At 37.8% G+C, this 27,263-nt stretch overlaps 1 protein-coding gene across 4 annotated transcripts; it reads left to right on the top strand.

Moving 5' to 3' along the window:
- Positions 1-185: 185 nt before the first annotated feature.
- Positions 186-27,263, top strand: dop1b (DOP1 leucine zipper like protein B). 4 transcript variants are annotated; one of them, XM_060876038.1, is made up of 41 exons: positions 186-360; positions 1,089-1,135; positions 4,309-4,375; positions 4,990-5,164; positions 6,617-6,798; positions 7,060-7,230; positions 7,833-8,022; positions 8,169-8,267; positions 8,389-8,512; positions 8,617-8,726; positions 8,942-9,053; positions 10,168-10,285; positions 10,740-10,859; positions 10,946-11,054; positions 11,230-11,439; positions 11,560-11,879; positions 13,005-13,411; positions 13,501-13,574; positions 13,720-13,917; positions 14,789-14,941; positions 15,387-15,487; positions 15,575-15,765; positions 16,107-17,748; positions 17,863-17,962; positions 18,127-18,294; positions 18,409-18,534; positions 18,647-18,781; positions 18,856-18,914; positions 19,077-19,181; positions 20,146-20,212; positions 20,409-20,562; positions 20,740-20,822; positions 20,899-21,008; positions 21,109-21,258; positions 23,434-23,495; positions 23,856-23,984; positions 24,078-24,214; positions 24,394-24,449; positions 24,795-24,929; positions 25,010-25,142; positions 25,279-27,263. In XM_060876038.1, exons 4-41 carry the CDS (start codon positions 5,024-5,026, stop codon positions 25,519-25,521), a joined length of 6,924 nt encoding a protein of 2,307 aa, XP_060732021.1. In that variant the 5' UTR covers positions 186-360; positions 1,089-1,135; positions 4,309-4,375; positions 4,990-5,023; the 3' UTR covers positions 25,522-27,263. The 4 variants fall into 4 exon arrangements, with proteins under 4 accessions (XP_060732021.1, XP_060732022.1, XP_060732019.1 ...); XM_060876039.1 differs by lacking the exon at positions 4,309-4,375 and having other exon boundaries at positions 17,866-17,962; XM_060876036.1 differs by lacking the exon at positions 4,309-4,375.

Genomic DNA, 27,263 nt, shown 5'->3' with positions numbered 1-27,263 from the left:
TTTATTCTGTTCACTGTCATAAATACGTATAATTTTTATTTGAAAGTGTACTATGTAGATTTATAATTAACATCGAAAGTTTGTAGAATATAAAATAACGCTGTATATAAAACGAGTCCGTTAAAACACCCCTGTTCTTTTCACTTTGGTCTTCCCTCCCCCGCCCACGAGGAAGTGTAAAATCAGCTGAGTGCGGATTTCAATGTATTGTGAAGTGTTTCTGCGTGGAAATCATCTTCTGTCCGCGTTTCGATGCGTCCTGTCTTAATATATTTATACCCTCGTTTAACCGCGTATATTTTGTATCTAGAAACGTCTTATAAACGGTGTTCGGGCTCAGGTCCTGTTTTCCTGCAGTAGGTGAGTCATTCTGCTTTGAGATCACACATGAGCGAATAATATTTGTGTTATTATCTGCATGTTGGCACACTTTATAGGCAGGGATTAAAACAATAAATGATCCGGTTAGTGTCAAAAATCTGATCCATTTATTAACTGAATGTCAATAGCGGCTAGTCATCATCATCTTCATCATCATCATCATCTTCATCATCATGATCATATGCGTATAGATCCTCTAAATACCCTATATACATTATTAAATCCATCTGAGGTATAAGCACAGACTACTTGTCGCAGTCCCAGTTAATATCAGATCATCAGTATTAGTATTAATTAAAATACTGATGGATTCATTCAAATAGTGATGGAGATAACGTGTCCTAGCTCGTTTCAGCTGGCTCCAGATTAATAGTAACAGAAGCCAATACAACACAACAATTCACTTTGCTTGTGGTCTAATTGTAAGTTTCTTTTCTGTGTTCATACACCATAATAAATGATTGCCTTGAGATGAAAAAGATGTCATGACTGTACTTTTAATTATTTTGGGGATTTCTTGCTGTCCAGATTGTGTGTGTTTATTGTTAATTGTGTTGTCCTTCTTGTAAGGTTTTGTGAAAGGATAGAACAAGGAGTGTAGGATGTGTAGCTGTAAGAGCTTGTATCATTTTCCAATTAAAAGGTAGTTTCATAATGCTGGTGACTACTGGGTGATATAATGTATTGTTTGTTATTTGTTATCGCAGTATGTACTCCTTATTCCAGTCATGATGTCCAGTATTATCTTCAAAAGGTCAGTGTGACTGCAAATTTCCATTCTAACCAAACAGGAGTGCACCTGATACAACTCATAACTCATAAATAAAAAATCACAAATTACTAGACAAATAGTTTCTGAAGTGTACAAATAGTATCTGATGTGTATCAGAAGTATATTGGCCCTATGTGGACAAGCTCAGTAAATATCATTCAATTACTAAGTAAGGAATAAAAAATACTAGGATGTGCGGTTGTATTAAAGGCACACATTTGTCTGTATTTTGCTGCCTTTTTGCTAGAGTGTATTCTGATTTGATTCTCAACCAATGCTTAAAAAAATAGCGAGCCATTTTTACTATCCAGAAATCGCCTAGATAGTGAAATTGCTTTGCTGTGTATTCTGTAAAACAGCAATGCTATGAAATCTAAATATTGACACGTAAAGAAATACTTTTAGTCAATATGAACTTATTACATGTACTTTAACTAGTAAAAAGAAAAATTGTGGACCTGTCAGCTGATATACCTTATAAAATACAGTGTTGCTTGAAAGTTTGTGAATCCTTCAGAAATTTCTATATTTCTGCATAAATATGACCCAAAACATCATCAGTCCCAAATGCAGACAAGGTGAACCCAATAATCTGATCAGACAAACATTTTATACTTGGTCATTTTTTATTCAGGAAAATATTCCAATATTATATGTCTGTGAAAGGCAAAAGTATGTTAACCTCTAGGTTCCTCTATGTTGCTCATCAGGCTGGAAAAGATTACAAAATCCTCTTTTAAGAGTATGGACTCATACTCATATAGATTAGGTACAAATGGAGGAACTTTAAGACGATTGGTACATGAAAATCTGAAAGATGAAGTGAAAATCTGATGATGTTTTGTGTCATATTTATGCTGAAATATAGGAATTTCTAAAGGGTTCACAAACTTTCACTTTTTACACTGTATGTGTGTGTGTCCATGCGCATATGTCATTTGATACATGACTAAAGCCTGCAGACTGACCTTGTCTAATTCATTTGTTTCTGGCTTATCTTTTTGCTTTATATCTTTACGTCCTTATCAAGAGGAGCATTAGAGAAATGCTTAATGGTTTCTATCAAATATCTATTCTTTTGCTAGACAACATGATTTACAAGACGAGTAACATCAATTACATTACAAATTCAAATACTCTCATAGAATATGCTTGAAAAATAAAAAAATGCTTGAAAATACTTGAAATAAAAACAGGTACCTATCGAGTTAAAGGCGAGTTGGTAAAGCATTATAACAAAAGACACATATTAGAAATACTAAAGTCAACAAAACTAAAGTCAACACAGCCAAGCAGATAGCACACATAAACCCAATCCAAGATAATAAAAGCCTTCTTCTCATTCGTATACCTTCCCATTTTCCTGTCTCTCTTTGTCAATTGTTCGTCATCCATATTTTAGACTCCTCATTTATAGATTTGCTTTCATTGACTAGTTTGTATTGAAGGCGATGGAATACTCAGTCCTGCTGGAGAGATCTGTTACAGAAATCCATTAAGTAGAGCCCTCTATTCTAAGCCTGGCCATTTTTTGTAAGACATCCCAGGTTGCTTTGCACACTGTGATACAGCAGTAAAGTTACCTGACAGCTGTTACCTGTCAGCTGTTTAATGTCGCAAAAATGCTCAATTGAGGAATAGTATTCTGTATAGAAGTAGAAGACAACACAAACTCAGTTCACTGTTAGTGCTTTACTTATTTTTCATTCACATGACCTCGCTGTAAACACAATCTTTCTGATCTAAAGTGGTGTGTGTGTGTCTTTTTAGTGTGACTTGAAAAGGTGCTGAAGTGCTGAATATGAAAATGATGCAACGATTTTGGTTTATAAAACAGAATATTACAGTGTCCAACATTAGCCTATGCCTCCTGGATCCAGTTAATGGACCCACTGTTCAGCTGCCCAGCTCTTTTGTTTGTGTTTCTGTGTGTGAGTCAGTCATTCAGTTTGTGTTTATGTTGTCACAGTGTAAAACCCATAGCCCTGCTTGTGGTGACACACAGATGGTCAGCAGGTAACTACAGGGTGTAGTAAACTCTCCATACATACAGCAGAAATTACAAACAGAATGTAAGTTTTTTCTTAAAAAAGAAAAAAATGAACACAGAATTTGCCGCAGCATCATGTGTGATGTGCTTGCCATGTTTCTTTTTTATAGTCCATTACAACCTTGTGACAGCTTCTCTATCCATCCATGAGAATGATTTCTGTATCTTTATCTTTTGTCAAAGGTCTTCTTAAAGTCTACCTAAAAGTCTAAAGTCTGTGTGGTTTTAATTGGATCTTGTGTGACCGTGTCAGTTTTAGGAGTAGTTTCTTCTTCAAATGAATTCTAATCTACATTTATAAATCTTAGACATGTATACATCACATGATACAACTCTGTGTGTGTGTGTGTGTGTGACTGTGGGAGTGTGTGAGAAAGAAAGAGAGAGAAAAAAAGAAAGAGAAATGGAATCATTCATGGTATTTACCCATGGCTAAGTTCCCATTTCTTAACAAACACTAATCTTTTGTTATTGCTAGTTCAGATGTGTGTAAGAATGGGAGAAGATGATAGCTCGACAGCTAGGGTGATTACTTTAGTTATTATATGAGGCATTATTATATTAGAAGTAACCATCAAATTATCAAGCTTTGAACCCCTTAGAATTGCTTCTTTTGTCTTACTGGCTGCTAGACACCCAGAAACACTCAGTGCCTCTTCCACTACAAAAGGACAATCTGTGGAATAGAAAGTTGTGAATTTTTCTTATTTTCAGATTATCTCATATAGCTTATGTCATTTTTGTATTCTTGTACCACTATAATAAGTTTTGATGCAAGCTAATGAACTTCATTTGAGCACACACTGTTGTATTGCATGTAAACTTCCTGAAACCTAAAAACACCCAGGCTTACAGTGGTCAGAAACCACAGGCACGTTTGAGGCAGTTTAACTTTACACATTAAAAAGCTGCATCAGTTGCCTTCTTAGTGTTTTACTATGTTTAAAAAATGGATTTAAAAATTTAACAAATGTGCTAGCACTCTTTAAACCTCTCGCTACTTCCTGGCCTTCAAATCAATTCAATGACGAGGCCTGAGCTAAAAGTTGTCTTTTTGCAGCGTGTCAGTCAGTCTGTAATTCTGTAATTCTGTTCCCTGTTTTAGAAGAACTGAATGGCTTGTGACTTACCACTTTTTGGGGAAAGTTTCTACTTTGGTAACGAAACATTATGTACGTTTCTGTACCGATGGTGATACAGCAATCTTAATTGATAAACTGTGTCTTATAACAACAATGAACTGAGGGTGCGTGAGCAGTGAAACTTACTGGTCATGAGATATGAGAATTTGCTATTTTTGATTATAACCTCTTTATAATTTCTCTTGAAATCAGTGAAGTGACATCTCGGATTCAGAAACAATTTTTTTGATTCATCTCCAATTTAAGTGCTTACACACTTGCTAAATAATACATATCTTTTTTTCATATACACAAATTTTTAATATGCTTCAACCCTAAAGATAAAAAATTAAATTGTAATAAATACTACTACTATTACAAATTGTTATTATTATTATTATTATTATTATTATTATTATTATTATTATTAATTAATACAAATCAGTGTATGTTGTAAATACAATGATTCTGGTTCTGTTGCACTTTGTACAACATACAAATAGTATACATTTCCCTCTCTGTCTATCTCTTTCTGTCACTTGCTCATTCAGTGCATTTGCATCTTTTTTAAAGTGCCTTTACTTGCAGACTTGAATTTATTTATCTAATGTCATTCCTTTTAATAAATTCTTGTTTAACAAATGCAACTCTGACTTGTTTCCCAGACGGATACAGAGCATGCTGGGTCGGCACTGAGGCATGATGGACCCTGAGGAGGCAGAACTCCAGAATGACTACCGTTACCGAAGTTATGCAGCTGTCATTGAGAAGGCGTTGCGCAATTTTGAGTCTTCCAGCGAGTGGGCTGACCTCATTTCTTGTCTTGGAAAACTCAATAAGGTTGGTTGAAGGTTAAATGTAGGAGTGAGGTTCCTCAGGTTTCTTTTAGTCCACGTCTGTGAATATAATGAATCAGGTTACCAATTCATTACTTCTCTGGAATGCACCAATGCTTAAATAACTAATGCGAAATATGCAACTGTGCAGGCCTGGGCAGCATTTTCAGGATAAAGGACTATCCCATCACTTAGAAAATGTAATTGATTCTGTACAAAATATTTGTATACATAATTTCCTGTATGTAATGGTGGCGACCCCTGAAGGGAAAAGTCGAAAGAAGTAGAAGAAGAAGAATGGATAGAAAGCGAAATTATTCCAGAGAACTGAACACGTTAAAAAATAAATAAATCCCACAATGCACCACTGATACCACTGAGAAATGATGTTCCCTTAGTAGATATGATGCCATGTTTACAAAATCCTCTCAGCTTGGAAAAGAAATGTCAGACAAATCCTTGTTGTAGTTTGAATGATTATGTTGGCTTTTATTTACATTATGTTTTGTATTCTGATTGTTTGAGTATAACAACCTTTAAGTGTTTAATGATTTGAATAAATACATTATCTATAAAAATGTAACAGAATCAGTAAATCAACATTTTGTATAGTATAATTAAAGCATCCAGCATAAAACAAAATGTCTGGAAAATATCTGAAAAGATGCCAGTGGTGATGTTTTACAAAGTGAGTAAGAGTCTTTAGTGTCCCATTATGCAGTGAGCCAGGGTACATACCAGTGCAGACTTCATGACCTTAAGAGTGAAGGAACTGATTGAGACCAACCCACTTGTTTTTCACTTATTTAGTACATTCCCTGACTTCCTTGTGAAATATTTATAAATAAATATTTATTTCAAGTTAAATAATGACCAAGCTTCGTGAAATAGTAAGAGAAAACATGAGACTGTTCATTTGAGTGCCTTTTCAGTTCCCTACATGAACAATGGGAGTTTGTTTTACTTTCTGAACTTCTGTGGTGTTAGTTTACAGTCCTTTTTGCAGAAGGAAGTTTACTTAGCTTACAGTCATCTAATTCAAAGAAGTGAATTTTACAAACTATATTCCACCTCCACACTTCTTTAATAATGCCCTTGTAATGAAATAACATACAATTTCTTACTTAAATGGCTTCACAAAAATGCAGTGAACATAAGCAGAAACCTACAGCTGGGCCTCCTCTTCCTGAATTTTGTTTTCTTCGCTTCTGCCTCTCATTGTTTCTTATAACTTATATACTTTGAATTGATTGGGTTTACCCAGTAAAGAAACACAAAAATGCCATTCAAAACTGTATGTATTTAAACAGTTATTTATATAGTTGTCTTGTCATTGTAGCAGTTATTGTTGGTTGCTAAAAAAAGTTTTAATCTTGAAAAGTAAAAAATTTCAATCTGTTATTTTGCATTTGTTTTTTTGTTTCACTTAAACTGTCCATCCCTTCTTTTATCTTAGGCCCTCCAGAGTAATCTGAAGTACTCTTTGTTGCCGAGGAGGCTGATTATCGGAAAGAGATTGGCTCAATGCCTGCACCCGGCTCTGCCCAGTGGCGTCCATCTCAAAGCACTGGAGACCTATGAGGTCATCTTTAAAATCATTGGGACAAAATGGCTAGCAAGGGATCTGTTTATCTACAGGTAGGTGCAAAAAGCTACAGACAGAGTAAAAGACATTTTACTCTTCTTACAATGTGAGATTCTTAAATGGTAAACTTTGTCAGAAAAAGAAGTATAGTCTTGGCATAGACCTTTTATCCAATAGTGAAAATGTTTAGAAGATTGTATATATATCGTAGTCTTGTATGCCAAATGTAATTATAACAATTATAACAAATGTATTTATCAGCTCTTTGTGGGTGTACTGTACCATCTTATGAAAAATAATCTGTGTTTATACAGCTCAGGACTGTTCCCCCTGCTTGGCCATGCAGCGATGTCCGTGAAAATGGCTGTCTTGACTCTATACGAGCGCTACTTCCTTCCCCTGCAGAAAGCTTTACTGCCAAGCCTACAGGCCTTCATCATAGGCCTGCTGCCTGGCCTGGAAGAGGGCTTGGAAGTTTATGACAGGTACGTGTCATGGGTCAGATGATCATCTACAGTGATTGTGAATCACTTGAGAGGCTAAAGTGTAATAACATGTACACTTTTTTTTGGTGGGATGCTTTTTAAGACAATACAGATTTCTCTAAATTAGCAGCATAGTTTTTTAAATGAAAAGCCAGTCATAATGACAAAAAAACCCGAAAAGTTGCTGTTACTAGTTTTTCAGAGCTATTTTAAAAAGTTTTTTTAAGTCCCTTTCATCATACTTGTAGGACAGAGTACTATTTTTGTGCTATTTGCATTTTGACTTTTTTGATATTTTGAATTTTAAGTAATATGATGAGATTCAAAAAGCTTAAGGAAATACATTTTCTATACAAAACAGCTAATTAATGCAGCTGACAACTAACTATTACCTTCAATCCTGGATGTTGTATGTCGCTCACTCACACTCACTCACCCACTCACACTCACTCACCCACTCACACTCACTCACCCACTCCCACTCACTCACCCACTCACTCACCCACTCACTCACCCACTCACTCACCCACTCACTCACTCACTCACTCACTCACTCACTCACTCACTCAATCTTTCTCTCTCATGCTCTCTTTCTGTCTCAGGACAGACACACTGCTGTTGAAGTTGTCCCTGTTGGTGGGCCAGTCAGTGTTTTATGGGGCACTGTGGGGCTCAGCCCTTGTGTGTCCATTGGTGCGGCTTCCTGCTTCACTTTTCATCGTTACGCATTTTGACCGCATGGCCACCAGCCGTGAGCAGAAATACATGCTGGGCAATGACCACAGACTAGCTGTGAGTGTTTATGTTCAGAAATAAACATTTTTTTCTTTAATGACATGAGATATAAATTGTTAAATCCAAAACCATCATGACAGTAAATCTTTATTTTTTTTTTTCTCTTTTGTGTCTCTTTTGTGCTCTCTCTCTCAATTTTTCAGGTGAAGGCAATCTGTTTCTCTCTACAGGACTCTAATGTACTGGTCCAGCGGAACATGCTGGAGATTCTTCTCTACTTCTTTCCCTTCGCAGCATGTCTGGTCAGTTTGTCTTTCTTTTCCTCCATCTCTACTCATCCCTCCTTCTTTCATCGCTCCTTGTTGCATTGTATTAGCGAATGCCCATGTTATTGAGTCTTTCTTGTGCTTGATGTTTCTGTAGGATCCAGAGATGTGTTCTGTCCCTCTTAACCATGAAGAGATGATCACCTTGGTTTCTGCTGCATCTCTCACTCTGCTCAGGAGAGACATGTCACTCAACCGGCGCCTCTATGCATGGATTCTTGGTAACACAAATGCTTTGTATTTATGCCGTCTACATATCACATATTTAAGAAATGTACATATAACTTAATACTGCATTAATCTTTATGCTTGTGTTTGTTCTTAGGCTTAGATATTAAAGGGGGAATGGTGGCTCCAGATACAACCCTATACACTACAGTTGAAGAACATACTGCATACTACTTTAACACACATTCCAGAGAGCTACTGGTGAAGGTACCCTTGAACTGTCTCTCTCTCTTACACACACACACCAACACACACTCATAAAAAAGAATGTGTTTAATATCTGGACAACAAAATGCTAGAATCCTCCGGATTTTGTTAAGTGTTCTATTCACTTAGAGTTTACCCTATGTTTTGTATAACCATCATGCACATTTTTCTTGATGTGTAATGTGTATGCATTGTGTAATCTTTTCTCTGAACAGGCCTTCGTTAATATCCTGCAGCAGAAAGATATAGAGAAAGACCCAGATAATGTACTTAACTATCTCAGACCATTCCGAATCATGATCAGCTTACTGGACAAATCAGAAATTGGTAAGGACATGCACATAAACACACACACACAACACATTCTGCCACTTTTGAGGTAAACCTACCAGGTGTAGTTTGAAAACATACAATTACTGACTAAATTTTGTTGCTTTGTACAATTTATTTATTTGAGTCGCCACATGCCATTACTTCCAAAACTTTATTTGTAAATACTGTAAATTTCAGATCTGGCTACTTTTTCTGTGATCATAAAGACTGTGTTATTCTTATTGATCATCTTTTTAACACTATTAATATTGTTAGACTAATAGAATGTTAGATGTCACTATAAACAGTCCAACAGAAGAGGATGAGCTCATTTATTATTCTAGTTCCTGTCAAAGGTTCTTCTTTATGTTGTCTCAGGGATATTTTTCATTTTTTGCTCACAAGGGATTTCAATTTATTTCTAGATTTCTGTAAAGCTGCTTTGTGATAATAATGTGTTGTTTAGAATCCCAATTAAAAGTGAAATATTGAAAAAATTAAATTGAAAAAGATCATAAGCTTCTCGGAAATTCATACTTGCATTATGTTTGATATCTTTTAGTACATCATTTGCTTTTTTTCTTTTACAGCAAGGTCAGACTGTGATTCATGTTTAGGACAGTTGTCATATAACACGACTATACTGTCAGCAGTCAAGTTGATTGTGACTTTCAGTGAAAGCAGTGTGGATACTGTGAATAAATACTGTGAATATTAAAATATATATATATATATATATATATTTTATTATTTATTAGAGCTGACAAAAATAAATCTTGCTTTAATGCTGTGAAAAATCTTTTAAAGTAAAGTAAACATTTTACATACAACTGAAAATCAGTAAACAGTAATAAGATAAACAAAGTAAGTATTTGATTATCATATTTGATTGAATTTTTTTTTCCTGGGGTGTCTGTCACAGTGTTTTTGGAGATTCCGACTGTTTTGTTGGATAATTAATGTTTGAAAAAAATGGGGTGCTAAAACCTTTGCACAATACTATTTCTTAGGCTGACATACTTTTATTATGCTAACTTTTCTTTGTTCTCTCTCTTTCACACATTCTCTCTCTCCCTCTCTCTCTCTCTCCCTCTCTCTCTCTTTCTTTCTCTTTTGCTCTCTTTCTCAGGGCCACTGGTTGTGTCTGATGTGTTGCTGGAGGTGATCAGGGCCTTCTATAGTTACTGTAGGGAGTTGCTTGGAGAGGAATCGCTTAACTCCAGTTACTCTGGCAACCAGCTCACAAGGTCTGGATGATGATGATGATGATGATGATAATAGGAGTGATTGTACGAATGACTGAGACAGAGATTAGCTAAATTGTAGTAAAAGTATGCACATGCAAGTTCCTACAATTGTAACTTATCTCCAAATAACAGAGAACAATGATGCGTGTTTATTTTGAAACAACTTCACACTTGATAAGAAATAAAGCTACCTGACCTATACTTTTCCTGTTGGTGTGCTACCAGTAAGACTTACATGTGGTGTTTCTTATGTTACATTTTTAAAGGTCCACATAAGGTCCAATTTAATTATCTTAAATTATTTTTAAAGGGATTCAGTGTTCATGTTTCCAGGTGAACCATACTCACACCCTTAGTGGTAGCACATGATCAACAAGGAAACGCACAGTCTTTGTACCTTTTTTCCTTAGAGTGCAAGAATGGAATATTATTGTCTGTCTTTTTGATTATGCAGCAAAATCAAAGAGAACAAAAATGTTTCTGAGATCATAAAGACGGTCAATATGTTGGTGGGTGCCATGAGCAGTGAATACCTTTTGGACTACATGACCAAGCGCTTCCACACCTCTCTCAGGTATACATACACACATACTCACACACTACAAGTTTGGCATTATATATTAGATTTGCTGATTTTTATTATGTAAACCTGTATTTCAGTGGGTTAAGTGACCATGCAGGGATGTCTTCAGCTAAAGACTGGAGTCCTCCTCCATCAGTGACTGAGCTTTCAACCCTCATCATCTTCCTACTTGATGTTATCCCTTTGGTATTTGTCACTTTTGTGTTTGATTAGTTCTTGTTTTTTTTTTATTATTATTTACTTTGCTCTACACATTCTCTCCCACTCTGTTACCCTCATAATGTAGCTGCGTGATAATTAGACAAAGTTTGTTTTGCTCTTCCTATATATTTAATCTTTTTTCTTATCTATTTTCCCAAAGGAGCTATATGCTGAAATCCAAACACAATTGCTGCCCCAGATGCTGGGTAGCATGCTACAGTCTTTGTGTTCTCACATGAAATCTCTCAGCCTAGTGGAGCTTACACATGCCCTTAGAGCATGCTTCAAAGTTCTGAGTAAGATTCAGATGCCCGTGAGCTATATGGACATGGATGTGGAATCACAGACAAAGGATGTAAAGAAAACAAAGGTGTGATTTTTTTTTTCTTATAAATGTCAGTGTTCTTTCATATCTGTAGACTTGATGCTTGATCTTATCTGTTTTTTCACTGCTTCTTACCATGTGCACATTCTTTTTTTGCCATTGCAGGCTGCAGTGACAGACATCAAGAATAATGAAACTGAAAACCAAACCAGTGACTATAAAATTCAAGAAGATGAAGTAACCATCAATGGACATGATGCACAAGAGGTGGGAGCCGAAGTGACCACAATCCCGTCTCGGAGTTCTGAAGACAGCGGACTGGGCCTCAGCGCCTCACCTTCTGAGCAGCAGTTTCCTCCTGGTCGCAACTTATCTAGCTCTGCTCCAGGGGTGTGCACCAAGGCAGTGGATGTGTGGAGGAAAGGAGGGGGCATGGAAAACATGTACAAGTGCATACAGGATATACTGGCATCAATTATTACAAGGTGCACAAATACACCCTATCATGTACATTTTATAAAAAAAAAAATAATAATAAAAAAAAGATTGCTTTTTTTAATATTTCTGTGAAATTGTAATTAAATACGTGCTTTGAACAAAATGGAGATTATGTAGAAAAATTACACTTTTGTGACACCTTTAAGTTATCCCTCCTACATCAGCTTTTTTTTTTTTTTTTTTTAACTGAGGCACTACAAACATTTTGTTGTGATGGAAAACTTGACAATGTTGTAAATATTACAAAGGACACTGGAGATGCCATTCGATAATGATAAGATACCTTCTTGCAGAAAGCTTCAACATTGCAACACTTACAATTATATTTTAAAAATTACATTTGTAAATTTGGATATGAAGCTGATTTTCTGTACAAGCATCTGCATATCGTCGCTGTCGGGCGGAATCCTCGTATCTCCAAAACCGTTATTTTTCAGGAAATTAAAAAAACGCCGTAGCTTATCTGCAATGCACAGGGTTTAGTCCACGTTGCAGTGGATTGTCTTGTGCTAAATTCCTGTCCTCAGATGAGCATCAGGACTAGCGGGGGTCAAGATTTTTTGTTCTTTGAGCCCAGTGTTTTGAAGACATTTACCTCAGAAGACGTGTTGATTCGTTGCGACTCTTCTTGAGGAGAAATATGCCGCGAAGCTCTCCCGCGGAGTGAAGAAGAGGTGGACAGTTGAAGTGTCCAATGGAGTTATGAGATTTGCGCTCAAGCTATTTTCAAGACTTTAGATTGGTTAATAACTTGTAAAAATAACAGACCCACGTGGGGACTGACCAATAGCTTCGATATGTGAAAAAATATGAAATTGACAAAATTTGGACATACGAGATTTCCGCCCGACAGCGACGATATGTAAAAATTTATTGAAATAGGCACATTAACATCATTATTGGGACTAAAGTATTGTGCTGTTAGAAATAACACCTGCTGATCAGTCTTGCTGATCAGCCTTAGAGTAAAACACCATATATTAAATATTAAACTCAAGCTTTTCTATAGAATTGCACAGATGTTGCATCTGTAAGTAAAATGTCTACAGTTTTGGGTGGTGGAGGGCAATGTTATATAACATAAATAAAGTTATTTCCCTATGTTTTCTCAGGCACTTGTTGGTGGTTGTAGATCCAGAAAAGCAGAAGGGACAGGAGGAGGTGAATCAGGCCTCCCAGCGTGTTTCACAGCGGGGCAGGACACACTCTTCATCTGTGCGTGAAGGCAGCCGAGACCTGGGCCTGATCAGGGACAGACTGGCTGAGTTTTTTATTCCTGGTAAGCTGCGAGAGCAATCTCAGGAGATGTTTAATGATGATAAAGGGAAAATCTCTGGACATGCACTCATTGAATGGACAGAAGGATTCCAGCCAAGGGGGAAAGGAGAGATCACTGAGTCCTGTCGACATGCATTTACTGCTACCTGCCATCTCCTGCTGGAGAGCACAACTTTTCCTGTCTACTACACAGAAAAGGAGAGCCAAGAGCTCTACATCCAGATGTTTGAGAACACTACAGGTACTTTTAGAAACGCTTACAACACACTAGAATTATGAGTCTGGATTCTACTGCGACTGATGCTTGTCTCTTTCCTTTTTAAATTAAAGACACTAAAGGGGGCAGCCTTCCTGTGTGGCTGAGATCCTTGATGACTCTATGTTGTATTTCAAAAGACTACCAGGTGAGGGTGTTGTAGTTATTTTTTTCAACATTTATTTATGTTTTTGTAATCATGATGTATATCATCAGTGTGTACACTACTGCAATAATACTGCTAGTCCTGGATAGCATTTTGACATTTTTTTTTTACCCTTGTGTTCATGTAGGTTCAGCATGTGGCTATTTCTTCTATTCTGGAGTTGATAAACCACTCTCAGTCTTTAGCACTAGTCATCCAGGACAAGAACCAACGCTATAAAAGATCGGAGGCCAGCCCTCTCAGTGGACAGCTACAGATGGTCACCCTGCCTCCGATTTACCCAGCAGTGCTTAAAACAATGGAGCTACAAACAGACTTTTACCAGGTAAGTGCCAAAATAAACAATGGAGTAATTAATATCAATTAAATGTAAATATGTTTAATACATAACATCATCAATAAAGATTAGTAAGTCTGTTCTATAAATATCACAGATGTGCTCATATGTTTTGTATTATAATCCATTCTTTCTCTATACTTTAGACTTTTCTATTACTTGGAAGAAGTTAAATTTGATTACCAAAGATCTGTGGATCATTTTTTTTTATTTCCAGCCTTGCCTTCTGATTTAAAGTGTTTTTTAAACATGTATTGTTATCCCTTCACCTCTGCCCTGTGGAAGAGATCCACAGATCTCACAACATTTCTATGGTCAACTCTTATTGTTTTCCTTAGCCGACATTTTCAGTGACTAGATGTTTGCACAGGAGTGGTTTCAGTCTTTTTCAGTACATTACTAATTGTCACACTGGTTATGACTTACACATTTGTGCAATGTTTTAATCACGAATGCAGTCTTCGCAGATTAAACCCAGGGCTCTGAAACCAAGAATAAACATACAGTGCAATCAATTGTTAAAAAAAATCAATCTAATTGGGCACACCAAAATCACCAGTTAGTCACATGTTCCAATATCTTTGATCAATTGAGAATTGGTTGGATTAAAAAAAGTATAATGTTTTAAGTTGTTTTTAACACATATAAATGTAAATATTAGGAAATAAAATCTCAAGCCAAAAATACTTTATTATATAGCAAAATCAAATTTCTTTGCCATTTCAATATTTGCATAACCTTTTTTAATAAATAAAATGTTTAATTTATAAAAATAGATTTAATTTATATTTAAAATTGTATATATATTTATATATAACATTTATATTCAGGATTGTCTTTCTCTTTCTCTGCCACTCAGAGAGCAGCTCAGGTGCTATGGGCTCAGCTGGACACAGAACGCAAAGAGCAACATATTTCCTGTGTGGAGCTTTTCTATCGTCTGCACTGTCTGGCTCCATCCACAGCCATCTGTGAGGATATAATCTGCATGGCATTGCTGAGCAGAGATAAGGTACAGTACTACTTGAATAGGAAGGGCTGGCTTATATAAATGACTTATTTGCTAATAATGTATTTTTTTACCGTTGTGAAACATATTAACTTACAACCAACAGCCTACTGCTGATGGCATGTAATGGAATTATGTGAATTTTTGCATTCTTATTCCTGGGCTGGGTAAAGGCAGGTGGCAGTTTTTTGTTTACCATTTTCCTTTTTGGAAGAGACATAGCAAAATTACAGACTTCACTTGGAACTGTTCTTGAGTAAGATCCTTAGCTCTTCATCTTTTCAGCACATCTACAAAAAAGACTATACGGTAGACGTAATTTAATGTGGTAGGCTCAAAATAGAAACAGTACTAGTGCTTCTTACATAGAGGATCATGCTTATTACACATTCTGTGTATATTATCAGACTACAATATCGGCATGTATCCATATGTTTTATTTGCACAGGTTGTGCGTTTGGAGGCCCTTCACAGATTCTCTATTTTGTGGCACCTGATGCGAGAGGTTCAGATGAATCGCAGCACTTCTCTGAATCGCTCTTTTGACAGGTCAGACATGTTCCTTCAGAATAAATTCAAGTTCATTACATCAAACGATTTGAAAACTTTCCCCACATTTTTCTCTTTTTGTGTCAGGTCTCTGTTTGTGGTGTTGGACAGTCTAAATAGTCAAGATGGTAGCGTCAGTGCAGTCGCGCAGAGCTGGCTGGTGAGAGCTCTGTCTCTTGGGGATGTTGTCCGCATCTTGGAACCTGTATTACTCTTACTGCTGGACCCAAAGACAAAGCGAACAGCCATTCAGAACGTCAAGCACAATCTTTCAGTTGGTCTGTACTTGTTTAAAGTTTGTAGATATTCTTTCTGGAAATTTTGGTGAAATCATTTGTGATGACTGCAAGTAATGTTTCGTTGATTTCACCTGGAACAATGTTTAGAACTAAAATATTCTTCACTACCTGTATCTATATTTTGTTATTGACATTCTTGTGGAATAAATGTATTATGAGAAGGATCTGGCATTACTAAGAACTGAACTTTGTTTATGCTGTTTAACAAGGATATTACAAATTAACCCTATTCACTTTTGCTTAGAATATGGATTGTAGCAGATTTTTTAGTGATGACTAGCATAGTGTTGCTAGCATATTTATTTATGTTTTCTCCTCAGGTAATTGGAGTACATTAAGTTACAGAGACAAGACCAAAATTAAGAGCACTGGAGGTGCTATGATGAACCAACCAGAGGACAGCATGTTGACTCATATTGCTATGGTAGACCGTGAAGCTATATGGCTTGACTTGCAGCGTGATCCCGAGCTTCCAGGAATGCCATCAGATTCCCCTGTGATGTCACGCAGTGAAAGTGAGGAGACAGATGGCGAAGATGAGGCCGGAGAAGATGAAGAGGAAAGCGAGCACACTGAGTCAGCTGACACAAGTGGAGCACAGAACTCCACAGAGACTTTGAGTTCAGGCTCCATCTCTTACCTGCAGCAGCCTGCTGATGGCATTGTGGTCAATGGCCTGCAGCGGGGGGACTCAGAGCGTACGCAAGCTTCTGATTCGCTATCAAGTGATGAGGACGATGGTCAGCTGGAGGCCCTAGCCAAATCCCGTCAGTTGAAGCAGCAACGTGAGAGACAGGAAGCAGTGGATTCGCTATTCCGACATATTCTGCTTTACCAGCAGGCCTATGAGAGTGGACGGATTCTGTACGCCTTTGCTGTGGTGGAAACGTTGTTGAGGAGCAGTGCAGGTCCATTTGTGGAGGCACTAAGTAGCACAGCTTTGGACTGCAGCTCCACTGCCCACCTGAACCTCATCCAGAACCTACTACAGCGACATCGGCAAGCTCAGGAAGGTGGCAGTTTCTATGGCCCTTTCCAGAATTTTACCCCTCCTAAAGCTGGCACCCCAGAGCAGCCACCCTCTTCTCCTCTTTCCTCCCCTTCAAACTCTTTATCTCCTCCTACTTTCCTTCTGGAGATACTGATATGTCTCTGCTTGCGGTTCCTGCGCTCCCACTTCCCTTCTTATGCTAATGTGAATGCACGTCATGTCCAGGCAAACCGAGAAGTGCAGGTCAAGAGCGTGGAGGTACTGACAGCGTTGGTGGAACAACTAGGTACTGTGGCCCAGCAGGCCCAGACAGACGAGACTAGTGCCAGTGGACGGTTAGAAGCCATACGTAACCTATTATGGGGCAGCAAGTTGCAGCACTATGTCCTCCTTATGCTCTCCAACTCCATGTATGTCTGCCAGCGTGCAGATGTACCTGTCCATCACCCACTGACCAAGGATGAGCTAGATGATGATTTAGGACAAGTCTCTGAGGAGAGGCTGGTTCATTGTGGGCGAGATGGGAGCTGGGCTGAACATCCAATTCAGATTGCCCTCCTGAAACTGGTTAAGGTTTTAATTGTACTAGAACATTGTGTATCACCAACAAACACTAAGAAATCTTCCCAAGATAACCTGTTGCAGCAGCCCCTGGAGGACATGCCTTCTTCTGCTTTAGCACGAGAGTGGCACACTACAATAATGTTCCAGCAGTCCATCAAGGCTGTTCGCTATGTGGCCAGCCAACCAATTACAGCACAGGGCATGTTTGTGTCAGCAGCAGCCCGAGCTTTGTGCCCACAATATGGCTTTGCCATGCACCCAGCTTGGGTGACGTTGCTGTGTCAGATTCTACCTTTCCTTGGCCGCTCACTTGCTATTATTGTGGCTCCAATCATCACACAGATCTGCAGAAATCTAAACGAGCTTGTTAAACAGCATGAGCATGACGGATTAAAGGTTACTCATGGGTAAGAAAAGTCTTGTATATGTCTGTTTACTGTAGAAAAGACTAACGTTTGTTAAAGGAAAACATTTTTAAAGGAAAACATCCTCTTCAATGAATGTGTTATTTGTGGGTGTAGCAGCAACCTGAAGAAGGAGAACATTGCACCTGATTATCCTCTCACTCTGCTGGAGGGATTTACTGCTATTACACACTACTGCCTCCTAGAACACAAAAAGGTAAAGCATGAACATAAAGGTGCACACTTAGAGATTAAGACAGATATAACTGACCATTTCATTGAGAAAATTTATTTTAAATTGAGTAGGGAATGGCATTATTAAAGATTCTCTCTCTCTCACTCTCTCTCTCTCTCTCTCTCTCTCTCTCTCTCTCTCTCTAGTCTGCAGGTTGTGATGCAACAGACATGCGAAATGCCTGTAATGCTATTCTAGAGGAGTTTCCTCATATGGTCAGCACTATGGCCTTACTTTGGGGTGTAGTCAAGGGTGCTGACTCAGCCTACATCAGCAGATCTTCATCCACCTCTGTATATTTCAAAAGCACAAAGGCATGTGCATAATCTTCTATATGTACATTATATATTGTACATACACTCTGTAAATTGTACCATACTCTGTTTATAATTTAACCCTTAAAGCATGTCTTGTGTTGCGTACTGTAGATCCTAAAACAGAAGGTTCTGGGGCTCCTGACGCCATTGACTCAGCAGTATGGGGCACAAGTTATGGCCTCTGTAGCTGCTGTATGGAACAGTAGTCGCAGCCGAAAGAAACGCTCCAAAAACAAGGTTTGTTTGTTTTGTTTTGTTAGTTATGATGAGATCTACTGACTAGATTTGCAGTCCTAATGGCTATATGTTAGTGTATTGCATGAAAATTTTTGTATCTGTGTGTGTGCAGATTCTGCCAGTAGCCAGTGATTCCCAAATGACGATTGTAGATTTAGTAAAGTCAGTGAACACACTCCGCTCTGAAACCATTTTGCAGCTCATTAGAGAGGTGGTGAAGAAACCCCACCAAATCAAAGGAGACCAGGTACAAAATGACAAATAGGCACATCAATACACAAGCATATCAAATATTAACATTTGTATTTTGTCTTTCTTCAGGAAAAGCCGACCCTGGTTGATGTACCTATGCTGCAGTTCTGCTATTCCTACATACACAGGTCATTTATCTTGTCCATTTTAGCCCTTTAATTTCATTTATAAAATGTGGTCTATTCAAGCACATCTATTTTTCTGATAGACTGATGTTACAGTTAGCTGAATTTTATTTTACAATGTTAAATGTTCTGTTCAGGGTGCTCATATTGTCTTTTTGTCTGTAGTCTTCCTCCTCAGGATCTTCAAGAAAATGTAATGGCTATCCTCTCTCTACTTAAAGATTCTGTGCAGCTTAATCTTGCCCCACCTGGCCATTTCCTACTTCTTTGGTGAGCTTACCATCAGTGACGGTGATTGTGAATGTACACATTAGTGATGCGCGGGTCGTTTCATAACCCACGGGTCCCGCGGGTCAGGTTGGGGCAGGTTAAGAAATTGTCACTTTGCTGCGGGGCGGGCTGGAGCGGGCCAATAATTTCATAAAAGTGGGACCCGCGGGTTGGAAAAAACCCGACTTGCGCATCACTAGGACACATATAACTTACAACAGCTCAGATATGTAAATCAACACCTTTAATAAAACAGGACATGATATTTTGTTATAGTAGATGCTTTTTTCCAAAAAAGCTTCATTTAAAAAAAAAAATTAATTTTTTGTAACATTTTTTTGTCAAATTTACAATGTGTATAGATTCTAAATAGATCTGTAACTCAAAATTTGGTATACACACTTTTTATAAGGAGAATTCTGTGAAGGCGTGAAATATGAACAGTATGTCAGGGTTAAATTTTAGTCATGAAAAAAGTCTGAATACACAATGACTGACAGGAGCTGGTGTTCAGTCAGGAAAGGGGGGAAGTAAGAGAGTTAACATTATTCTATAAATGGAAAACGGATTCAGGCATCACGGACTGATGATCAATAAGTACTTTGCCAGCACCATTAATGTAATGAATGTTTATTTTTAAGAAATGGTTAGTGTGCATTATGTTGTATGGGACACAGCCTTAAATTTTAGGTTAAAATGTAGTAACATTCAGCCATGAGATCAATTTGTATATGGTGGAAAGGGACATAGTACTGTAGCTTTTCCTGAAGCTATTTTTATCTCACAAGTTTTTGAACATCTTAAAAAAAAAAAAACAGACTGATATATCAGATGATGTGAAGCCTGGAGAAGGCACTTACTCGTTGATGTGTAACAGGTTTTGGGGACAGCAGTTCACAGGCTGATAATCGAACATCAACGTACACTCAAGGTGTTTAAATTTTGAGTTGTTTTCCCTTTACAGCATCTTGAATGACGTTGTGAATAGACTCCCCACAATGGACAACAAAAGAGATTCAAGAGAACTTCAGGTATGAGACTGATAGCATGTTTACAAGAATACCCACTTTTTGTTGGCACAGTGTTGGTTGTTAATGTCTTAAACATTTTTACTGGTTTGCCCCTGATTGTGTCTCTCCTTTTGGAGTTGTGTTTATGTATTATACAGGCCTTACAAATATTGCAGTCGGTTATTCTTTATCACTTTTTGCTTGTTCGCATAAACAGGAAGTGACCCAGCGAATACTGGAGGCGGTAGGTGCTGTTGCTGGATCTTCTCTGGAACAGACCAGCTGGCTGAGCCGTAACCTGGAGGTGAAGGCACAGCCTCAGATCTGCCTGCAGGAGGATGAAGATGAGCCTGAAGGCACTGAACCTCATGGTTAGAGCACTATACATAAATACTATGTCTATGAACACAGTACACAGTTCTTAAACCACATTCCAAATGTTTTCTGTTGGTAGAATTGTTTTTGTATTCGATAAAGTATTATTGGTATTTAAATAGGGTGCAATTTATATAGTTAAGCTCTTCTACTTCTCTCTTACATCCACTTAGAGTCTGTTGGCCAAGGTAGTGCTATGGTGTCATCCTCAGCTCCATCTGTGTTCAGTGTTCAAGCTCTGGCTCTGCTGGCTGAGGTAGGACATCATCCCACATGTATAGCACAGGAAAATATACAAGAAAATCACAATCATCATGTTTGCTCTCCTTCAGATTCTAGCCCCTCTTTTGGATATGGTGTATCGCAGTGATGAGAAGGAAAAAGCTGTGCCACTCATCTCCCGCCTCATGTATTATGTCTTCCCCTACCTGAAAAATCACAGGTAAGTAGCAACTGATACTCAGTGTTCTATTTCTTCTGTGTATATATTCTATTTAAATTCATTATGTTTTCTACTTCCCTCCCTGTTTTATCTCCCTCAGTGCCTATAATATGCCCAGTTTCAGTGCTGGAGCTCAGTTGTTGAGCAGCCTGAGTGGTTATGCCTACACTAAGCGTGCCTGGAAAAAGGAAGTGCTGGAGCTCTTTATGGATCCTCTGTTCTTCACTATGGAGATGTCCTGTGTCAGCCAGTAAGCCTTAATTTCCTTCACACTTTTGTTTCGGTGACCATAGAGGCAGTATAAGTACTCAAAAATTTGCATGCCTTGGGAGAATTTGCAAGCTGTGTACCTTTTTTTTTTTTTTTTTTTTTTTTTTAAAGAAACCATGAGTGAGAAGGCAAAACAAATTTATTTTATTTCTTATAGGACACAAGTTAATATGTAAGGCATAACAGAATGGCACAATAATCAAAAAGAACATAAAAAAGAAAATGAGGAAATAATCCCTGTTCAAATGTTTTAGTTGTCTTGCACAAACAGCATGTTTGAGATCTATCCAAAGTGGCTCAAAGATATTGAGGTCAGGAGACTGTGATGGCCACTACAGAAGCTTTACCTTTATCTTCTGTAGCCATTGGAGGGTCTATCTTGCCTTGTGCTTTGGATCATTGTCATGTTGGAACATCCAAGGGTGTCCCATGCGCAGCTTTCATTCTGTAGAATATCTGCCAGTATTTTCTGATAACATGCTGCATTCATCTTGCCATCAATATTTACTAACTTTCCTTTGACACTGGAGCTCACACACTGGAGATCTACCACCATGCTTTACAGTAGGGATGGTGTACATTTCACCATAGGCCTCGTTGACTCCTCTCCAAACAGCTTTTATGGTTGTGACTATTAAGTTCAATTTTGGTCTCATCTCTCCAAATGACTCTGCTTCATATGTTGTGAGGCTTGTCTAGGTTCTGCCTGGCGTACTGAAGGCGGCCATTTTTTGTGGCATGGGCACAGTGACAGCTTTACATTTACATTTCTGGCATTTAGCAGACACCCTTATCCAGAGTGACTAGCAATTTATACAACTGAGCAATTGAGGGATAAGGGCCTTGCTCAGGGCACCAGCAGTGGCAACTTGGTGATTTGGACTCATGATCTTCTAATCAGTACTCCAACACCTTAACCACTAGGCCACCACATCCCCTGGCACCACATTCTTCTGGAAACTCGACCATGCAGGTCATTTGTGTTCAAGTACCTCCTTACTGTATTTTGCTCCTTGAAACAACAACATTTTTTCCAGAACAGCCTGTATTTTTCTTTGCATTCCGAACAATTCTTCTGGTAGTAGTGGGTGAAATCTGACTGTGACTTAGTATCAACAGAACCTCTTAGTTTCCACCTCTTTATTTAAGTTTGAACAGTACTGACTGGCATTTTCAAGGGTTGAGATATCTTTTAATAACCAGCCTACTCAGTGCATCACCTCATGAGCTGAGTAACTTACTGACTATTTATACACAGACACTAATTACAAAAACTTCTCTTTTATAGCCATTTAAACATCTGTGTGTCAACCTGTGTGTTTATAATGTGGCCAAACTTTTTTAAGGATATGTAAACTTTTGATCAGGGTTGTTTAGGTGATTTCAGTTATTACTAGGTTTTAAAAAGGAGTCAAACAACTTTGTTTGATGACTTCATGTGACTACTATCCTTAAATAAGTAAAAATGATTTGGCATTATCAGTCATATTTTCCGAATAAATGGCAATGTTTAACAGTTTCTTTCAGGTTATGCAAACCTTTGACCACAAATATACATGCAAACTTTGTTGAGGTTTAAAACCATAGGAGTGGATTTTATGACTATTAAGCATATCGTCGCTGTCAGGCGGAATCCTCATATCTCCAAAACCGTTATTTTTCAGGAAATGAAAAAAAACACGTACCTTATCTGCAGTGCACAGGGTTTAGTCTGCGTTGCAGTGGATTGTCTTGCGCTAAATTCCTGTCCTCAGATGAGCACCGGAACTAGTGGGGGTCAAGATTTATTTTTCTTTGAGCCCAGTGTTTTGAAGACATTTACCTCAGAAGACGTGTTGATTCGTTGCGACTCTTATTAAGGAGAAATATGCCGCGAAGCTCTCCCGCGGAGTGAGGAAGAGGTGGACAGTTGAAGTGTCCAATGGAGTTATGAGATTTGCGCTCAAGCTATTTAAGACTTTAGATTGGTTAATAACTTGTAAAAATAACAGACCCATGTGGGGACTGACCAATAGCATCGATATGTGAAAAAATATGAAATTGACCAAATTTGGACATACAAGGTTTCCGCCCGACAGCGATGATATTTTAGTCTATTTTAGTTATTTTAGTGTATTTCAGCGTGTATTCATTTAATTGTGTATTATTGTTTTAGTTGGAAATCCATCATAGACCATTTGCTCACACACGAGAAGACCATGTTCAAGGACTTGATGAGTAAGTTTCAAGTCATTGTTGGAATCATAAGTACTTCTGTATTTACAGAATATGTGCATGTATGTATCAGCATGTACAGTGGATAGATAGATAGAGTGAGAGTGAGAGATACAGATGCAGAATACATGATTAGTGTATTCGTGTATTAGTGTGTGATTAGCCCACATAGCCTGTATGTGGTTAGACCATAACACCTATACGTGGGCCTTCCCCAAACTGTTGCCATACACGTTTGGTTAGATTGTCTTTGTATGCTTTGGCATTAGAAATTGAGTGGCCCAAACATGTTTAAGCCTCTGTGCACAAAGTGACAGTACAAAATGTACAGTATTTTTACAGACAATCTACATGTTTGTACAGGCATGCAGAGCAGCTCTCTGAAGCTGTTTAACAGTGTTGATCAGAAGCCCATGTTACTAAAGCGCCAGGCGTTCGCCATGTTCAGTGGAGAGCTGGACCAGTACCACCTCTACCTGCCTCTAATACAAGGTACAACAATATGGATGTTAGTTTGTGTGGCAGACTATACAGACAATTTTTGACAAGTTTAATCCAATCCCGTGTTCTATACGCACTCACCAGAGCGTCTGACGGAGAACCTGCGAATGGGACAGAGCCCAGCAGTGTCAGCTCAGATGTTCCTTATGTTTCGTGTTCTGTTGTTGAGAATCTCACCACAGCACCTCATCTCCCTCTGGCCCATCATGGTCACTGAACTGGTGAGGGACTCACAGTTGTACTGTAAATAATGTAATTGTTCATAACACCCTACTGTTGATATTTAACATGCAGGTTTGTTCTTATGTTCATTGTGTTTGTGTTTATTGATTACTTCAGTAAGTTGTAACCAACTAAACTGAAGCTATTGGCCATAATTGAGTTTTTTTGCTTTCTGCAGATTCGTATTTTTGCAAGGCTTGAAAAGGCTCTGCTAGAGGACAAAGATGTTTCAAAGTGAGTGCTGTACAATGGAATTTCATCATGTATAACACAATTGTGCAAACAACCCGAGCTCATGTTTTGGTGGAAAAGGGGGGTTAAAAACCTAAACACAAAACATTCTTTAAATTATGTTGATATATTAATGTTTATTTATTTATTATAGCTATTGTGCCAGTGTAGATAACTGATTATAGTTTAATTATATTTTAATTATTTAGATGATTTAGATGTTTAAATATTGTATTGAATTATAACACTCAACAAAGATCATTCTTTTAGCTATAACTAGATTAGTGAAATGTTTAAATCGTTTCCAGTGGCTCTCTATATCTCACAATCCATGTGTGTATCTGTCAGGAATAAGCGAGGTGGTCAGGAGAAGAACAGCCTGAAGTCTTTTCCGCGGGCAGAACTGGACATGTATTTGTCAGCCTGCAAGTTTTTAGACACTGCTGTGTCTTTTCCCCCTGAGCACATGCCTTTGTTCCAAATGTAAGGAATTACATAGCTACTCCTGTATATTGTGTGTGTGAGTGAGATAGTGTTATTACAACTATGTTTATTTGATATAGGTATCGCTGGGCATTTGTGCCTGAAGTAGATGTAGACAGTTATGATGGTCCAAGCACCACTCTGCTGGAGGGTGAACAGGAGTGTAAACCCCACGTGGTGAGGATACTGGATGGCCTTCACCATCGCTATGGGGTAAACATGGCAAAAAATTCTTTATAAGCACATGTTCAAACACTTTCACATTTCAGCATGCTTTTGAACTGAATTTTGGAACTGTAACTTATTTAAAGTTTTCACTGATCCCTTAAGCTTGACCTGCATTTTTCAGGAGCTAAATGGAACGGTTGGAGAGTCCGAATCCGAGCGTATGGAGTTCCCACTTCTTACTTTCCACTCACTCTCATCCATCATGCAGCTTGTGCCATTCTTCCAAACCCTGTGCTGCTCTTTCTGCATCTCGACACCCTCTCCTCATCCTCCTGCTGAATACCCACCATCCAGTGCAGACAGAGTGCTACAGCGCTTAGAGCTAATCACAGAGCAAGAGTTTCTGGATGGTATGGATTCATAGTAATTTAAAATCTCAGGCTTTCAGCTAATCATTCAATTTTAGAATAGGTGCTCTGTCTTATCTTACCTGTTAGTCTATGTTAATTGCTTGAGCATGAAAGGGAAAGACATTGTAATGTGCTTATGTGCATAATGTTATTGTGGTGTCTGTCGTAATTGAACAAATCGGTTTATTTTTGTAATATTGTAGCTTGAGCACAGTTGTCACAGAAGGGTTCAGGCTCATTACATCAGTTAATTGATTTTATGGGAATTTATTTATAATTTAATAAAGATGAAAAGGCTACAAAAATAAGTTCTTTTTTCTTTTTTCAGTCAAAAATACTGCTCAAATTTGAGGTCTCAGATATTAATAATTGATCAGTTAGCACGCCTGAAACAAGTTTTGCATTGCAGCAGGTACATAAGGCCCCCTGTTGGTCCAGCGGCAGGATCCTGCATGCTCACTTCCTAGGCCTGAGTTAGATCCCCGGGTAGGAAACCGACCCAGCCACTAAAGGGTTTATTTTAGGGGGTTAATTATCAGTGCTGATCCCAAAACTGGATAAAAAGAGTTTTTTTTTTTCTGGAATGACATCCAGAGTAAAACCTATGCCAAATCAAATATGTGGACCAGATTATCTGCTCTGATGTCCCCTGAACAAAGAGCAGTTGAAAGAACAACAACATTGTAGCACGTGGATATCACTATAATGAAATTAAATCTTAGATGATGTTTATTTCATGTGACTGAGTTTTTCCCCTAACATTCCATAACAATGTATTTAAATTGAGCTACACATGTAATGTAGTGGAAAAACATTTTATAGTGTTTAATATGTAGGTGGTTTTACAAGTATTAATGGCACAAATGGAATATTCTGGATGCTGCTATGTCCTTAATCAAGAATCAGGAATCTAGTATGAAATACATATTATCTTATTATAGAGTATATGGTGCATTTCAGAGCACCTTCTTCCTTTTATTGAAGAATATTTTCATTATTTATTTATCTCTTTGGAACAACTGATGAAGGACCATTCCCTTGAGTTACACTTAGCTTTTGTGCTTTGTCCATTTCGGTTCCAATGATTGTGAATCAGAAAGTTGAATAGCTTGTCACAGTTTGGACCTTTCCCTCCCCTGTATACTTGATATTGAATAAGAGTGTTAGAGCAGAAAAATCAGTAGACTGTAGTGAGCTCCTAGCATACAGGATTGCAGCAATACCATACCATGTCCATTTGTTCTGTTCTGTAAGTCTTCTACCGTTTGATAACTAACATTATCTCAGGCTTTTATTCTAAGCGGAAGAACAGACATTTATGTGAGCCACACATGCTGTTATTATGGTTAGGAAGAAGGCAAGAAGGTTTCTTTTTCTTCTTATCTTATCTTATTTTCTTATAGAAGGCAATTGTTTTCTTACTGGATGAACATTTTAGGTTAAATGAACATAAGAGAATAAAATAATGTTTATTATCAGGTTCTGACAATACATAAATTTTTAGAATTACGCAATCTTAGAATAAATATTAAAGAAAATGTGATTGATTTAAATAAAAACAACCTAATTCTGATCCAAAATCTCTGTAGTATGGGGACACATTTCAGACATGTACTGTATGTGGAAATGACTGAAATATAAACACGTATTGCATGGTGTTTAAAGGCTTAAATGTGAATTGAGAGTTTGACCGGGGTGAACTGTTATGTGATTTTCAAATAAATATTTTATTTTGCCCTTATGATTTTATACCTAA

This window comes from Tachysurus vachellii, chromosome 8, assembly GCF_030014155.1.
Source record: "Tachysurus vachellii isolate PV-2020 chromosome 8, HZAU_Pvac_v1, whole genome shotgun sequence".
NCBI classification, from domain to species: domain Eukaryota; kingdom Metazoa; phylum Chordata; class Actinopteri; order Siluriformes; family Bagridae; genus Tachysurus; species Tachysurus vachellii.
Note: the sequence above shows the minus strand (reverse complement) of the source record. Positions and strands in the feature narration are given on the sequence as shown.